We start from the raw sequence: 17,159 nt of genomic DNA on the forward strand, positions 1-17,159 counted from the left end.
TCGACTGAGGGACCTTACAGATAATTGTATTTGTGGGGTACAGAGATGAGGTAGTCATTCAAAAACCTTGTGAAACACTATTATTGCACACAGAGTGAGTCCATGCAACGTATTATGTGACTTGTTAAGCAAATGTTTACTCTGGAACTTATTTAGGCTTGCCATAACAAAGGGGTTGAATACTTATTGACTCAAGACATTTCAGCCTTTAATTTTTAATACATTTGTAAAAATGTCAAAAAACTATTTCTTTTTTTCCCACTTTGACATTAAGGGGTATTGTGTGTAGGCAGTGACACAAAATAGCAATGTAATCCATTTTAAATTCAGACTGTAACACAACAAAATGTGGCAAAAGTGCTGAGAATGTGCCAAGAATGTTGTTAAAAGTGTTATTAAATGAACCTTGGGTGGCCTAACTATTAGTAAACAATTTAAGCAGTTTAGTAGCATTTTTTTTATCACTAACTTTGACCTCTCTCTCTCTCTCTCTCTCTCTCGCTCTCTCTCTCTGTCGCTCTCTCTCTCAGCATTCAACATCCTGCTCTCCCAGTGGTAGAAGCCTGAGTAGAGAGAGGAGTGGAGGGAGTAGTCCCTTCTCTCTCAGAGCATTTCACTCTACCAATGCTGTGGACTATGACCTCAGTGACCTGCCCCAGCTCAGGCTCGGTGGTGACCTGCTGGATGACCACTCCAGCAGCGACCAGTCCTGTGACACGGTCATCCACATCAACCCCGATGGCTCGGTCCAGCAGCCCAGTGCGGAGCTGACTCAGCAGGGCCAGGACCAGCCGGAGTTTACCCCTATTATCCACTCTCTACACCAGAATAAGGCTGCAGCGGAATCGGAGGACGCTGAGCTTTCTGCTCTAAAGAAAGAGCTACTGCAGCACCTTCTAAACATCATGCCCAGACTGCAGGGAGAGAAGAAGAAGAATGAGAGCATCATCCAAGAACAACTTTCTCAGAATACAGCAGAAGTGGGCCAATGTGAGAGGAACTTAAGTCTTAAGTGTGACACGTTCGCAGAGCTGCAGGAGCGACTCGGGTGCATCGACGGCAGCGAAACAGTTACCAAGTCATCGTTAAAAGAACCTTCTGCCATGACTGAGTCCCCTCCAGTCCCCCAAGATGGCTCAGGCAGAACTGAGGCTGAGGAAAATACCTCCTTCTTGAAACTACTGAATATGAAGGTGAAGTGTTGTGAGCTTTCCATTGTGGGTGAGAAAGAGAGCCTGGTGACAGATGGCAGTCTTCCGGTCGACAGTTTTCAGAGAGAGGACTCTGGTCTGTATGACTGTGAGGAGGGAAGTGCAGCCAGCTCCAAAGAGGACCAACCAAACCCCTGTGGCTCTATCAGTATACATCCAGCCTGCCAGAACCAAGGCAACCCCCCTGAGTACAGCTTTCTGCCGCAGCACAGTGACATCTACACTCAGATCAGCCCTGTGCCAAGCTCTCATCCTCCTCTGTCTCTTCTTCCCCTGTCTCTGGAGCCAGCTGGATACCCAGGGATGTCTGGCTTGCTGCAACACCAGACCAGGACCTCTCCGGCGGGCAAGAGCACTCCGATATCCCCCTCTCTCTCTCCATCCCTCCTCTCCCCCTCGTCCTCCACCACCTCCTCCTTGGCTACCAGTGTTCTCCTAGGAGAGATAATCCTTCCCCAGCTTTCCAAGCTGCCTACTATAGAGTCGGACCTGAAGGAGATGAAGGCCACCATCACGGTGATGGTCCAGCAGCCGTTGGACCAGACGGGTCAGGATGAGCTGGTGTTCACCATGGTGGAGGAGGTGACCATCAGCAGGGCGCTGGAGAGAGGAGGCCGGGCAGGGAACATCATCAGGATCAGGGATGCCCACTCCTCCTCTGGCCAGGCTTCTTCAGGGTCTGTACTGGGTTCCCTTCCCATCAGGATTATCAGTAACATTAGTGAAGATTCTACAGGTTCCACTATCAAGGCCATGGACCCTGCTACTACCACTAAGACCATGGCTGTGGAAGTCAACACCAAACCCAAAGCCATGTCTTCTCTCTCCAGGATGGAGAACCGGGTCTTGCCCTCCTTTATAAACCCCTCGCTCGCTGACCTCAGTAGGAGTAGTGATGCGGAGGGGTCTCGTCATCGCCGAGGGGTTTCTAACACCCGTTTCACGCGAGCGGATGCTTATGCTGAACCCGAGAAGAAAGATCATCTGAAAGGTTCAGGAAGTAAAACGGCGATGGAGACAGAAGGTGCGTTCTATATTACTGAGAGGAATCACGAGAAGAATACCAACGAGAGCGTTTTGATGCCTTTCCCAGGTCAAACTAATAGTATTGCATCATGTGACACACATGCCTGGGAGGAGACCGGTTGCTATGAGATGATGTCATTAGAGAATAGGGCCAGAGGGAAGAGTGGTAACCAAGCAGAAAGGAGCTATCCCAGAGGAGGGGAGTTCACCACCTGTTCCCTAACCTGTTATGACCGGGTCTTACCTGTTCCATCTTCCCTAATTACTCCAAAGACACCAGGGGACAGTAGTGAAAGGAGCAGGAATACACCAGAGAACTGTATCCCTGGTTACCTTGCAGCTACCCACCACAGAACAGCCAGTCTACCAAGAGGCTGGCATAATATTAACAAGCAGGAGAGCTATGTAATGAGCGAGGAGTATAAAGATAAAGCCCCAGACTTTACATCATCCACCCCTGGTAGTCCCTGGGTGACCCTGGAGAAGAGGCCATCCTCAGCCAGGCAGGGGATCTTCTCCTGTGCCAGGGAGAGCCTCCCTCTCCCCTTCTCACCAGCTCGGAAGTACAGCCTGGAGCAGCAGCAGAGGCAGAGAACTAGTAACAGTCCTCTCAGCACAGCCAGTAGTTCACCGTTGGAGCCCATGCCATCCGCTTGGAGTGTTAGACATGATAGCGGTAAGCTGGAATCTCCCATAGAGGAAAGCAGTAGGCTCTTCAGTGCTAAACTAGAGCAGTTGGCTAGCAGGACCAACTCTTTAGGTAGAATACCACTGGATTTCCACACTCTGGACCGAGGCAGTAGCCAATCCTCTGTGAGCTCCATGGGGAGCTCCAAGGGCTCCAAAGGGAGTTGGGAAGGGGAGTCCAGCCAACCCACCCTACCCCGGGCCAGCAGGAGCCCCAGGAGGGCCACTAGGTACATTCCCTTGACTGACAAAAACACCCCCTACACAGCCCATTCTCCCAAAACCAACAGGTCAACCTTTATAACTGAGCCCAACACCACCACCTCCACAGCCCTCCAGTCTCCTAGAACCAGCCGATCTAAGCTCTCCGCGGTGGGGAAACTGATGATGACCAGCCCTAAGGTCCGCCGGATATCCATCCCCAGTACCAAGAACCTTAGCTTCTCTCCCAAGGCGTTCCGTCAGTCCATCAACAGGAGCGCCAGTCTGTCCCCTGATGGGAAGAGCCCTGAGCATGGTCCACCCTGGTCCACCCAGTCTCTAAGCCGAAACCAGACCCCCTCGCCCCAGACCCTACCACCACGCCTCATAGCAAAGTCCCCCGTCCGGGTAATCAACGGGCGCATCTCAGAGCTCCTCCAGATCGGCAGAGAGCCCTACCCCTCTGGCGGGGCCTCCGGAGGACTAGTTCTAGACAAGATGGCAGCAGCGGCTGGAGCTGCCTGTAGATCCATGGGAGAGGTTCATCCTGTTCACGCTGTACCCTCACCCTATGCCAGGGTGACAGCGCCTCGCAGGCCCAACCACCTCAGCGGGCACGCCAGTGATGTCACTAGTGTGTTGAGCGGGGAGCTGCCCCCGGCCATGGGTAAGACAGCATTATTGACCAATAGGAACAGCGTGGTGAGCAGTGGCTATGAGAGCATGGTTAGGGACAGCGAAGCCACAGGGAGCATTACCTCCAACAGAGACTCTATCAGCGATAAGAGCTGTTCTATGATCAGTGTGGCCCGAAGTGAGAGGAACCCCAAAAGGAGGAGCAGCAACGGTAAGATCTGATCTGGGTAATTCCTTAATTGAATGCACAGCCAGCGAGCAAAACTGGACAAAACTGGTTGAAATTACCTGGTAATGACTGCATTTGAACCAGTTTTACCCGCTGGTCATATTGTAAGTCGCTGTAGTTACAAGTGTGTGATTCATGTTTCCTGCTTTGCATTTTGTGTTGTGTTAAAATAGCAGGAATGAGCTCTGCGGATTTGGTGAACAAGGTCTTCTGTGTTAACAACAATAAAAACACTGATGTGCAATGAAGTGAGGAACAGCTATTTGTGCGACGTGCATTTTCACAAATTGTAATGCGTTGTACAGTAATATTGGCTTTTTTATGTAATTCATTGGTATTGCACAGATTACTATTCATTGCATTTCCTGTCCTCTTATTTGCCTCCAAAGACTTTATCTAGGTCACATCTTTAATAAATGAGCCCAAGGAGAAAAGTGCTTGAATTGTCAAGTAAAAATAGTCTAGATATTAGTGGGGCTTGTATTTGTCTTGTCGTGGAAATTCTACACAGGGACACTCAAAGTCAATCTGAAATGAATAATTGTTTATTAACAGGGAGGTCTGGAGAAGAGTTAACTGGAGAATTTCCAACAAACTTGATGCACCATCAAATCAAATCAAATGTATTTATATAGCCCTTCTTACATCAGCTGATGTCACAAAGTGCTGTACAGAAACCCAGCCTAAAACCCCAAACAGCAAGCAATGCAGGTGTAGAAGCACGGTGGCTAGGAAAAAGTCCCTAGAAAGGCCCGAACCTAGAAAGAAATCTAGAGAGGAACCAGGCTATGAGGGGTGGCCAGTCCTCTTCTGGCTGTGCCGGGTGGAGATTATAACAGAACATGGCCAAGATGTTCAAATGTTCATAAATGACCAGCAGGGTCAGATAATAATAATCACAGTGGTTGTCGAGTGTGCAACAAGTCAGCACCTCAAGAGTAAATGTCAGTTGGCTTTTCATAGCCGATCATTAAGAGTATCTCTACCGCTCCTGCTGTCTCTAGAGAGTTGAAAACAGCAGGTCTGGGACAGGTAGCACGTCCGGTGAACAGGTCAGAACAGTTGAAACTGGAGCAGCAGCACGGCCAGGTGGACTAGGGATAGCAAGGAGTCATCATGCCAGGTAGTCCTGAGGCATGGTCCTAGAGCTCAGGTCCTCCGAGAGAGAGAAAGAAAGAAAGAAAGAGAGAAAGAGAGAATTAGAGAGAACATACTTAAATTCACACAGGACACTGGATAAGACAGGAGAAGTACTCAGAATATAACATGACTCCAGCCCCCCGACACATAAACTACTGCAGCATAAATATGGAGGCTGAGACAGGAGGGGTCAGAGAGCACTGTGGCCCCATCCGATGATACCCCCGGACAGGGCCAAACAGGCAGATAATAACCCACTTTGCCAAGCACAGCCCCACACCATTAGAGGGATATCTTCAACCACCACCTTACCATCCTGAGACAAGGCTGAGTATAGCCCACAAAAGATCTCCGCCACGGACAAACCCAAGGGGGGGCGCCCACCAAGACAGGAAGATACAGTCAGTGACTCAACCCAATCAAGTGACGCACCCCTCCTAGGGATGGCATGGAAGAGCACCAGTAAGCCAGTGACTCAGCCCTGTAATAGGGTTAGAGGCAGAGAATCCCAGTGGAGAGAGGGGAACTGGCCAGGCAGAGACAGCAAGGGCGGTTCGTTGCTCCAGAGCCTTTCTGTTCACCTTCACACTACTGGGCCAGACTACACTCAATCATATGACCTACTGAAGGAGATGAGTCTTCAGTAAAGACTTAAAGGTTGAGACCGAGTCTCTCACATGGGTAGGCAGACCATTCCATAAAAATGGAGCTCTATAGGAGAAAGCCCTGCCTCCAGCTGTTTGCTTAGTAATTCTAGGGACAATTAGGAGGCCTGCGTCTTGTGACCAGAGCGTGCGTGTAGGTATGTACGGCAGGACCAAATCGGAAAGATAGGTAGGAGCAAGCCCATGTAATGCTTTGTGGGTTAGCAGTAAAACCTTGAAATCAACCCTTGCCTTAACAGGAAGCCAGTGTAGGGAGGCTAGCACTGGAGTAATATGATCAATTTTTTGGGGTTCTAGTCAGGATTCTAGCAGCCGTATTTAGCACTAACTAAAGTTCATTTAGTGCTTTATCCGGGTAGCCGGAAAGTAGAGCATTGCAGTAGTCTAACCTAGAAGTAACAAAAACATGGATAATTTTTTCTGCATCATTTTTGGACAGAAAGTTTCTGATTTTTGCAATGTTACGTAGATGGAAAAAAAGCTGTCCTTGAAACAGTCTTGATATGTTCGTCAAAAGAGAGATCAGGGTCCAGAGTAACGCCGAGGTCCTTCACAGTTTTATTTGAGACGACTGTACAACCATCAAGATTAATTGTCAGATTCAACAGAAGATCTCTTTGTTTCTTGGGACCTAGAACAAGCATCTCTGTTTTGTCCGATTTTAAAAGTAGAACGTTTGCAGCCATCCACTTCCTTATGTCTGAAACACAGGCTTCTAGCGAGGGCAATTTTGGGGCTTCACCATGTTTCATTGAAATGTACAGCTGTGTGTCATCCGCATAGCAGTGAAAGTTAACATTATGTTTTCGAATGACATCCCCAAGAGGTCAAATATATAGTGAAAACAATAGTGGTCCTAAAATGGAACCTTGAGGAACACCGAAATGTACAGCTGATTTGTCAGAGGACAAACCATTCACAGAGACAAACTGATATCTTTCCGACAGATCAGATCTAAACCAGGCCAGAACTTGTCCGTGTAGACCAATTTGGGTTTCCAATCTCTCCAAAAGAATGTGGTAATCGATGGTATCAAAAGCAGCACTAAGGTCTAGGAGCACGAGGACAGATGCAGAGCCTCGGTCTGACGCCATTAAAAGGTCATTTACCACCTTCACAAGTGCAGTCTCAGTGCTATGATGGGGTCTAAAACCAGACTGAAGCATTTCGTATACATTGTTTGTCTTCAGGAAGGCAGTCAGTTGCTGCGCAACAGTTTTTTCTAAAACAACTTTTTGAGAGGAATGGAAGATTCGATTTAGGCCGATAGTTTTTCATATTTTCTGGGTCATGGTTTGGCTTTTTCAAGAGAGGCTTTATTACTGCTACTTTTAGTGAGTTTGGTACACATCCGGTGGATAGAGAGCCGTTTATTATGTTCAACATAGGAGGGCCAAGCACAAGAAGTAGCTCTTTCAGTAATTTAGTTGGAATAGGGTCCAGTATGCAGCTTGAAGGTTTAGAGGCCATGATTATTTTCATCATTGTGTCAAGAGACTTAGTACTAAAACATTGAGTGTCTCTCTTGATCCTAGGTCCTGGCAGAGTTGTGCAGACTCAGGACAACTGAGCTTTGGAAGAATACGCAGATTTAAAGAGGAGTCCGTAATTTGCTTTCTAATGATCATGATCTTTTCCTCAAAGAAGTTCATGAATTTATTACTGCTGAAGTGAAAGCCATCCTCTCTTGGGGAATGCTGCTTTTTAGTTAGCTTTGCGACAGTATCAAAAAGACATTTCGGATTGTTCTTATTTTCCTCAATTAAGTTGGAAAAATAGGATGATCGAGCAGCAGTCTTCGATACTGCACGGTACTGTATTTCCAAGCTAGTCGGAAGACTTCCAGTTTGGTGTGGCGCCATTTCCGTTCTAATCTTCTGGAAGCTTGCTTCAGAGCTCGGGTATTTTCTGTATACCAGGGAGCTAGTTTCTTATGACAAATGTTTTTAGTTTTTAGGGGTGCAACTGCATCTAGGGTATTGCGCAAGGTTAAATTGAGTTCCTCAGTTAGGTGGTTAACTGATTTTTTGTCCTCTGACATCCTTGGGTAGGCAGAGGGAGTCTGGATGGGCATCAAGGAATCTCTGGGTTGTCTGAGAATTTATAGCACGACTTTTGATGCTCCTTGGTTGGGGTCTGAGCAGATTATTTGTTGCGATTACAAACGTAATAAAATGGTGGTCCGATAGTCCAGGATTATGAGGAAAAACATTAAGATCCACAACATTTATTCCATGGGACAAAACTAGGTCCAGAGTATGACTGTGACAGTGAGTAGGTCCAGAGACATGTTGGACAAAACCCACTGAGTCGATGATGGCTCCGAAAGCCTTTTGGAGTGGGTCTGTGGACTTTTCCATGTGAATATTAAAATCACCAAAAATTTGAATATTATCTGCTATGACGACAAGGTCTCATAGGAATTCAGGGAACTCAGTGAGGAATGCTGTATACGGCCCAGGAGGCCTGTAAACAGTAGCTATAAAAAGTGATTGAGTAAGCTGCATAGATTTCATGACTAGAAGCTCAAAAGACGAAAACATAGTTTTTTTTTTGTCATTTGAAATTTGCTATAGTAAATGTTAGCAACACCTCCGCCTTTGCGGGATTCATAATAATCATACTAAAGCTAAAATCTACAATCAAAGTAGTAAGTAAACAAAATCAACGCATAAAACCACAGACACTTCTGTCAGGAGCTCTGCCAGGGCAGTCCCGTTAGATCTCTTATGTACTGGTTACAGACAAGTTACATAGGTATAGTTCATAGGGTTGGTTCTGGCATGTGTCTGGCACCGTCTCCTATCTTAACTTATAGAACATACTCTGGGTGTTCTGCCAGATGGTCCTAAGGAGGGGATCATGTCGCCCACCCTTCATATCTTTACCAAGCACAGGCAGGAATTGAGGATTATTTATGACACTAAGACAAGATGAACATTTTCAAGGCTGTCTCTTCACAAGATAAAATGTTCCATCACATTCCATCCTCTTAATAATCATTACATTTTAAGGTAAGCATTAGATTTGATCTTCTATATCAAAATGCATCATTATAATAAATCAAAATAAAGGTTATACTTAAATTAACGGGAGTGAATCTAATTTCATTCATAATCATCATACTAAAGCTAAAATCTACAATCAAAGTAGTAAGTAAACAAAATCAACGCATAAATCCAAAGACACTTTCAAACCCTCCATTCTGGGTTGTACAATCCAACTTGCAAAACCATGGCTTAAGACCTTCGCTTCATACAGTTCCACATGCTTCATTACACAATTTCATTTATGGATTCTGGCAATAACATTTCAGCTGGAGCTTTTGTCGCGAGTGGCATGTTAATGACAGATCGGTATTTCAATGCATTTCTAGTCTAAAGTGATATACATTTCACAGTGTGCAGACCTCCACAATCAACCTGATACCCCAAATAAACCCTTTTGGGTAAGCCTAAATCAATTACTGGCATGGTTGACCACCCCCCTCCCTCCCGGCACTCTCGGTCTAGCATTTGGCTGGCCCTTGATAATGTCTCGATTTCTCTCACCTGAGCCGCCACTGTCCTTTAGAATAACACGTGTGTAACGATAGTCTTCGTGGTCTGAGAACCACTGATAATAGCACAATGTGTTATTTAGAGTCGTTGAACATGCATATGAGTGGTGTGGATGTCTGTAGGCATTTATGTTGATCTGTATTGAATAGGGAATCTGTGCATGTTAGAGATATGAAAGGAGAAAGTACTATTCATGAACATCCTGTTAAATAGAACAACTGGTGTAAATATCTAAACATCTGTATGATTAGAAGACTAGTCTAAAGGAGGAATTGGTGAAGAAAAGTATAATGGATTACTAGAGATAAAGTAACATATGAAGAATTTAACGGGTTACTAGATATTTGATAAAGTAACAATGGAGAAAAATAATAATAATATACGACTTGCACACCCACACGTAGACGTACGTAAGTGGTGTAAAAACTATTCAGAGAAATATTCAGAGTGGTCCCTTTATGGATCATTTGATTAAGATAAGGTTAAAGCACTGTATGACTGTCTAAAGGGTCTGAGAAATAAAGTCTCAGACAAAGATTGCCGTATATCCACTTTTGGTAAAGGTACGAGACTTGACTTATCCCTAAACAATAAAACTATAAATAGAACCAATGAATGTTGAACATGATTTTCTGTTAACTAAACTTAAGGCTACAAATCCAATAATATTTCTTAATATCCAAATTTCAATCTTGTTATTATCCCAGTTTCAATCAGCTTAATACTTTCCACACTCACAAAACTTTCACATCTACATTCACACAACTCACATCCACATTCACTTCGTGCTATTACTTGACTTAGGACTGGGGGTACCTTCCTCCATTTTGATGTTTAGTTTAATTGGTTTTATTATAATTCTTTCCTAATTTATACAAATTCATTTAAATTGACTTACTTAAATCAGGTGCTGAGTCCCTTAATTGTTTGCAGATGATGTGTCTCCTCCTGGGCAGCTCACAGTAAGGGTCTGGGCGGGTCTCATCCTCTTTTGGTCAGACGAGAATTTCCCTTGCGCTTCATAAAGGCGGAATCAATCATTCTGTTCGTTGACGCCAAATTGTCATGGAAATTCTACACAGCGACACTCAAAGTCAATCTTAAATGAATCATTGTTTATTAATAGTTAACTGGAGAGGTTCCAACAAACTTGATGCACCATAGTGAACGTCTCTCTGGAGCTCTGCCGGGGCAGTCCCGTTAGACACGTTACATAGGCATAGCTCATAGGGTTGGTGCCGGCATGTGTCTGGCACCGTCTCCTATCTTAACTTATAGAATATATTCTGGGCATTCTGCCAGATGATCCTAAGGAGGGGGTCATGTTGCCCCCCCATCATATCTTTACCAAGCACAGGCAGGAACCAAGGATTATTGATGACTAAAACAAGATTAACATTTTCAAGGCTGTCTCTTCACAAGACAAAATATTACATTACAGTCTCATGCCTTCCCTGGCTCTGAATTACTCCACTCTACTCTACACTACACTACTCTACACTAATCTACTCTACACTACTCTATACTACTCTACACTACACTGCTCTATCTTATTCCATTTCATCTGACCTGTAGGTTCACACCCGCGGCATCTGTCCAATGACACGTGCCAATCTCTGAGGAGGTCTGCCAGTGGGCCCAGGTCTCGCTGGGTAGACAGGGGCATCTCAGAGGCCTACGAGATCAAGGTCTATGAGATAGATGACGTGGAGAGGCTGCAGAGGAGAGGAGGAGCAGGCAAACAGGTGAGGGGACAAGATGTCAGTGGGTGTTTTAGGATAGGCTTGGATACATGTTTAGTTTAGTTCATCAGGAGAAATCAGGGCTATTCTTGAGTTTGTGTACAAACACATAAATAGCCAAACACAACTCAAGAACTATGGCAAACTTACAATGCAAGCGTACAATGCATTGCATGTATAAAGTCCATGTGCATTACATACACACATACACTACATTACCAAAAGTATGTGGACAACTGCTCGTCGAACATCTCATTCCAAAATCATGGGCATTAATATGGAGTTGGTCCCCCCATTGCTGCTATAACAGCCTCTACTCTTCTGGGAAGGCTTTCCACTAGATGTTGGAACATTGCTGCGGGTACTTGCTTCCATTCAACCACAAGAGCATTAGTGAGGTCGGGCACAGTCTGTGTTCCAATTCATCCCAAAGGTGTTCAATGGAGTTGAGGTCATGGCTCTGTAGTGCAGTCAAGTTCTTGCACAGTGATCTTGACAAACCATTTCTGTATGGATCTTGCTTTGTGCACGGGGGCATTGTCATGCTGAAACAGGAAAGGGCCTTCCCCAAACAGTTGCCACAAAGTTGGAAGCACAGTATTGTCTAGAATGTCATTGTATGCTGAAGCGTTAAGATTTCCCTTCACTAGAACTAAGGGGCCTATTCAGAAACATGAAAAACAGCCCCAGACCATTATTCCTCCACCAAACTTTACAGTTGGCACTATGCAGATTGGCAGATGGTGGAGCGTGATTCATCACTCCAGAGAACTTGTTTCCACTGCTCCAGAGTCCAATGGTGGTGAGCTTTACACCACTCCAGCCGAAGCTTGGCGTTGTGCATTGTGATCCTAGGCCTGTGTGTGGCTGCTTGGCCATGGAAACCCATTTAATGAAGCTCCCAACAAACAGTTATTGTTATGATGTTGCTTCCAGAGAGTAGTGTTGCAAACAAGGACAGACAATTTTTTACACGCTACACACGCTACGCACTCGGCTGTCCCGTTTTGTGAGCTTGTGTGGCCTACCACTTTACGTCTGAGCCGTTGTTGCTCCTAGACGTTTCTACTTTACAATAACAGGGCAGAAATTGACTTGTTGGAAAGGTGGCATCCTATGATGGTGCCACTTCGAAAGTCACTGAGCTCTTCAGTACGAGCCATTCTACTGCCAATGTTTGTCTATGAAGATTGCATGGCTGTGTGCTCGATTTAAAAAAAAAAGTTGTATATACTTTTGTATTTGAATACAATACATATTCACTATGCACTAACCTTTGAAAATTGACTATTTTCCGATCTCTAAGGTATAGTCAGAGGATACGTCCCAAATGGCACCCTATTCCCATAGGGCATTGGTCAAAAGCATTACGATATTTAGGGAATAGAGTGCCATTTGGTATTTGCATCCATAATATGAGGCTCGGGTGTTCTGAAGAGGCTCTTCTCTGTGTAAACGAATGTGTAGCTGAAGCTCTCCTTGTCCTTGGCTGTGTTGTTGTTAACAGGGAATAGTCTGCTTCAGTGCCAAACTCAAGTTCCTGGAGCACCGTCAGCAGAGGATCGAAGAGGTGAGAGCCAAGTACAACAGCCTGAAGAGAGAGCTGGTGCTGGCCAAACAGAATCTCATGCTGGAGCCAGGGAAATGGAACCAAGAGTGTGAGTGTTTTACTATAGAGTAATCAGTAATTCATTAACTAGTCAGTTTATTTCTCTAAGCAACTGGACTTACACTACAAGGTGTGAACAGTCATCTTTTCATTCTTAACCAATGCAATAGCAACCATTGCATGGAGTCTTGGTATTGCCATAGAACAGGTATAATAAGATCGTCTCTCTTCTTATATCATGTCCTTGTCTGGTGTATTTGTAAGGGTGTTATGTGGCTAATGTTGATCCTGAGAGGCCTCTGTAGTTCATGTTATATTAAGATGATGGCTAGCTAAAATAGCCAGTTTTTAATAATGCTAATTTGGTGGCCAGTCATCACTGATCACTGTGTTGTGTTTGTGTAGTTGACCTGTGGCAGACGTTTGAGGTTGACTCTCTGGAACACCTGGAAGCGTTAGAGGTGGTCACGGCAAGGCTGGAGAGCAAGGTCAACCTCTGCAAGGCCAACGTCATGATGGTCACGTGCTTCGACGTCGCCACCAAGCGCCGGCAAGCGCGGAGACGCCGCCGGACGGAACAGCAGCAAGGATTCATGGGAATTTAGTGTCATTTTGTTCCCATTGTTGTTAATAGATGTACAAAGAGAGAGATTTACAAAGAAAGAGAAAAAGAGATGTAGAGAGAGAGAGAGAAGGCCATTAATGGAATACCACCGTTTTTTTATGCTTATCTGAATTCCACTTGGAAAACATACACAGGTATTTGTATTTCAACTCCCTAAGAGTAGTGAGAAGTATCACTCAGTGTTGACTTCTCCTGAATAAGAGGGAGTGGAATCAACATCTCTGAATACCACAGAGCACTCTCACTCCGAAATGGTGTATGTTCTTCTGACACACGATACAGGTCAATATTCACCGTTACAGTGGGTATCAGAAGTATTCACCCCCTCAAATTTTTTTCCACATTTTGTTACATTGCAAAGTGGGATCGAAATGGATTGAATTGATTTTCACAAAATAATCCATAATGTTAAAGTGAAAAGAAAATACTGCAAATGTTTACAAATGAATACAAATGAAATAACTGGAATATAGTTGCATAAGTATTCACCCCCTTTGTTTAGGCAAGCCTAAATGAGTTCAGTAGTCAAATTTGGCACGGCAAATCACATAAGATACATGGACACACTATGTGCGAAAGAGGAATTGACATTGACGTTTTTAATGACTACCCCTTCCTCTGCACCAACTCAGTGGCCTCGCTATAGAAACAGAAGATAGGGTCCTGCCCTATGAGCTGTTTCGTCTCGCACAAGGTAAGGCTACTTACTACCCCTTCCTCTGTCCCCCATACATACAAGCATTTCGCTACACTCGCATTAACATCTGCTAACCATGTGTATGTGACAAATAAAATTTGATTTCATCTGTAAGGTCACTCAGTCAAGTATTGAATTTCAAGCACAGATTCAACTACAAAGTCCAGCAAGCTTTTCAAAAGCCTCGTAAAGAAGGGTAGTGATTGGTAGATGGGTAACAATAACAAATCAGACAATGAGTATCTCTTTAAGCATGGTCAAGTTAATAATTATGCTGTGGATTATATATTAAACCACGCAGACACATCAAAGATACAGTCGTCCTTCTGAACTGAGCTGCAGGACAGGAATGAAACTGCTCAATGATGTCACCATGAGGCCATTGGTGATTTTAAAGGAATACACTTTTTGGCCTAAATGCAAAGCCTTATGTTTGGGGCAAATCCAACACAACACATCACTGAGTAACTGCCTCCTTATTTTCAAGCACAGTGTTGGCTTCATCATGGTATCACCCGGGTATACTTGACATCGGGCAAAGACTAGGGAGTTTTTCAGGATAACATTTTGCTGTGTAGCCATGACCCCAACACCTCGACAGAGCTTGAATAATTTTGAAAAGAATAATGGGACAATATTGCACAATTCAGGTGTGTAAAGCTCTTAGAGACTAAGCCAAGCTGACTCACCTTTGTAATCACTGCCGAAGTTGTTTCTAATATGTATTTAGTCAGGGGGTGAATACTTATCTAACGTATATGAGTGTTACATTTTTAACACACACACACACACACACACACACACACACACACACACACACACACACACACACACACACACACACACACACACACACACACACACACACACACACACACACACACACACACACACACACACTCCATGATGCCTGTTTTATGAATCCTATTTACAGTATCAGCATGTTGTATGCCAACTCTTTACAAGCTACGTCTTCATATTTCTCTGTACTTATTATGGTATTGCTATGTAGCCCCCTACTGTATCCTTTAACTTCAATGACAAAGGATAAACTGTCCTAAAGTGGTTGTGTACCCCTTGTGTTTTGTTCATTCATCCGAGTCTAATGACTTCGTGTGAGAGCTGGAGGCTTGGCTTGTGTTGTTATTAATGCCAACACAGAGTACACTGTTTTAAACAGTAGTTTAAGAAGGGTGACAAAACACTACCACAGAGAACAACAGTAACACTGAATCCCAAACGGAGCTCTAGCTCCTACCCCCTAGGCTAGCTTAGTCCAACATCGGTTTAACTGTAACAGTGGAGGCTGCTGAGGAGAGAACGTCTCATAATAATGGCCGGAACGGAGCAAATGGAATGGCATCAAACACCTGGAAACAATGTGTTTTCTGTATTTGATACCATTCCACTAATTCCGCTCCAGTCATTACCACAAGCCGGTCCTCCCTAATGAAGGTGCCTCCAACCTCCTGTGATCTGGAAGGAGTTGGCAAGACAACACAACCAGATCTGGGACCAGGCTCCCCCATGCACTCTGTCTGTCCCGTGGATCTGAAAAGACTGAATAGGTCCAATCAGTATGGCAAAAAATTCCACCTAGCCTATCAGAAGACGATGCAATTACCACATTGGTTAAACTGAGTGTATACGTTCCTTTCATATCTACAGGGTTTAACAGTCTATTTGAGTCAATTGCAAGATGTTAAGCTTAAGCCACATTATTGTTATATGTTGCAGCAGCTTAGCCCTTAGTGGATGTCGCTACAAATGTTTTCCAGTGGGAAGTTAACGAGGACGCGCAGTCAGCCGGAGTTCACTTCGAAAAGTCCAACTCATTACACACACACACTCCCTGGATCGCTCCCCATCCCAGCATTTCCCTCATTCTGCTCTACTTCACAGCCATTTAGGACTCATTACAAATCATCCCAAAGATAACAATGCAGATGTGACAAATCTTTTTTCATATTTAGAAAGGGCAGACAGGAAGAGGGAATTCAAAGGGTAAATACTACCAAGCTGTGGGTCTGCCCGTGTTTGACGTGTCACCACTTTGTCACAAAGCATTCTCAACGTATCTTTCTATGAACCCACTGTGCCTGTTGGATTTCAGACTTTAAATGACCAGTTATAGAAATATTGTCTACATATGCACAAAGGCTATACAAACATGGTCTCTTTTTTGCTTTCTCGAATAAGGCAGCTCCAAAATGCAGATGTTTCAGCCTAGCTCCTTGCTTTCTATGGTGGTGGGGCAGCCAGCGGAAAATACAGAATGTAGGGGTTGGTAATGTTCTCTAGTTGTGCCTTGATTGGCTCAGTGTTCTCTCACTCGTGGGGACAATACGTCACCACAAAATCGACGAGGAGAGCTCTAAAATTCAAGCCCCTTGGGTGCTGCCATAGAGTTACATTAGACGTGCCCATTACAAGAAGGCTCAAGGTCATTGGCCACAGATAAAATGACGTCAAATCACATTATATCTTCCGTAGCTTTGATTGGACTGATCATGTCAACATCATACTTTCAAAATCTTAGCTAGCAAGCTAGACACTCAGTCATCGTCATGAATCACGTCGACAATCTACTGGCAAATATTTTTCTATCCTTTTCATATGAAGAGAAATTACAGATAAATTGTATCGGTACTCATCGGCCATTGGACATAAACATTACACAACAAGTTAGAAATCGCAGATTCAACCATGAGGGGTTTAGAAGGAATCAGTGTCTAACTGCAAGCGTTGCAAAGAAATCACTAGCCTGCTATTCAGTGGAGAGGGTGTGTGGTCCAAGTCTGGGTTTAATGGTCTCTTTCCCAAGCTTAAAAGGATAAACATTCAACACCATGGGCCAGAAAAGGATGAATACATTAGCCATGCTGTCAATCTAGCATGACTTCTGCCACATTCAAAACAACTGGAAACTCTGAACTGAGAAATCTCAGACTTCAGTGAGTTCAAGACAATTGGGAACTCGGAAAAGAACGAGCTCCGACTGGTCAAATACGTTTTGAACGGTCATCCAACTCGGAATTCCAAGTCGGGAACTCGGGCCTCTTTCTAGAGCTCCGACCTGAAGATCACTGACGTCATGATTCGACCTTGTTTTTTCAGAGTTCTCAGGTGTC

At 44.5% G+C, this 17,159-nt stretch overlaps 1 protein-coding gene across 1 annotated transcript in view; it reads left to right on the plus strand.

The window, feature by feature from the left end:
• LOC111954129 (kinesin-like protein KIF26B) overlaps positions 1–15,075 on the plus strand; it is a 37,091-nt gene extending 22,016 nt beyond the window's left edge. The window contains exons 12-15 of the mRNA XM_070435784.1: positions 531–3,972; positions 10,931–11,100; positions 12,605–12,755; positions 13,112–15,075. Of these exons, the coding sequence (XP_070291885.1) occupies positions 531–3,972; positions 10,931–11,100; positions 12,605–12,755; positions 13,112–13,311 (3,963 nt within the window). The 3' untranslated portion in view covers positions 13,312–15,075. The remainder of the gene's footprint in view (positions 1–530; positions 3,973–10,930; positions 11,101–12,604; positions 12,756–13,111) is intronic.
• Positions 15,076–17,159: the final 2,084 nt, after the last annotated feature.

The sequence above is a fragment of the Salvelinus sp. IW2-2015 genome, linkage group LG28, assembly GCF_002910315.2.
Source record: "Salvelinus sp. IW2-2015 linkage group LG28, ASM291031v2, whole genome shotgun sequence".
In the NCBI taxonomy this organism is placed as follows: domain Eukaryota; kingdom Metazoa; phylum Chordata; class Actinopteri; order Salmoniformes; family Salmonidae; genus Salvelinus; species Salvelinus sp. IW2-2015.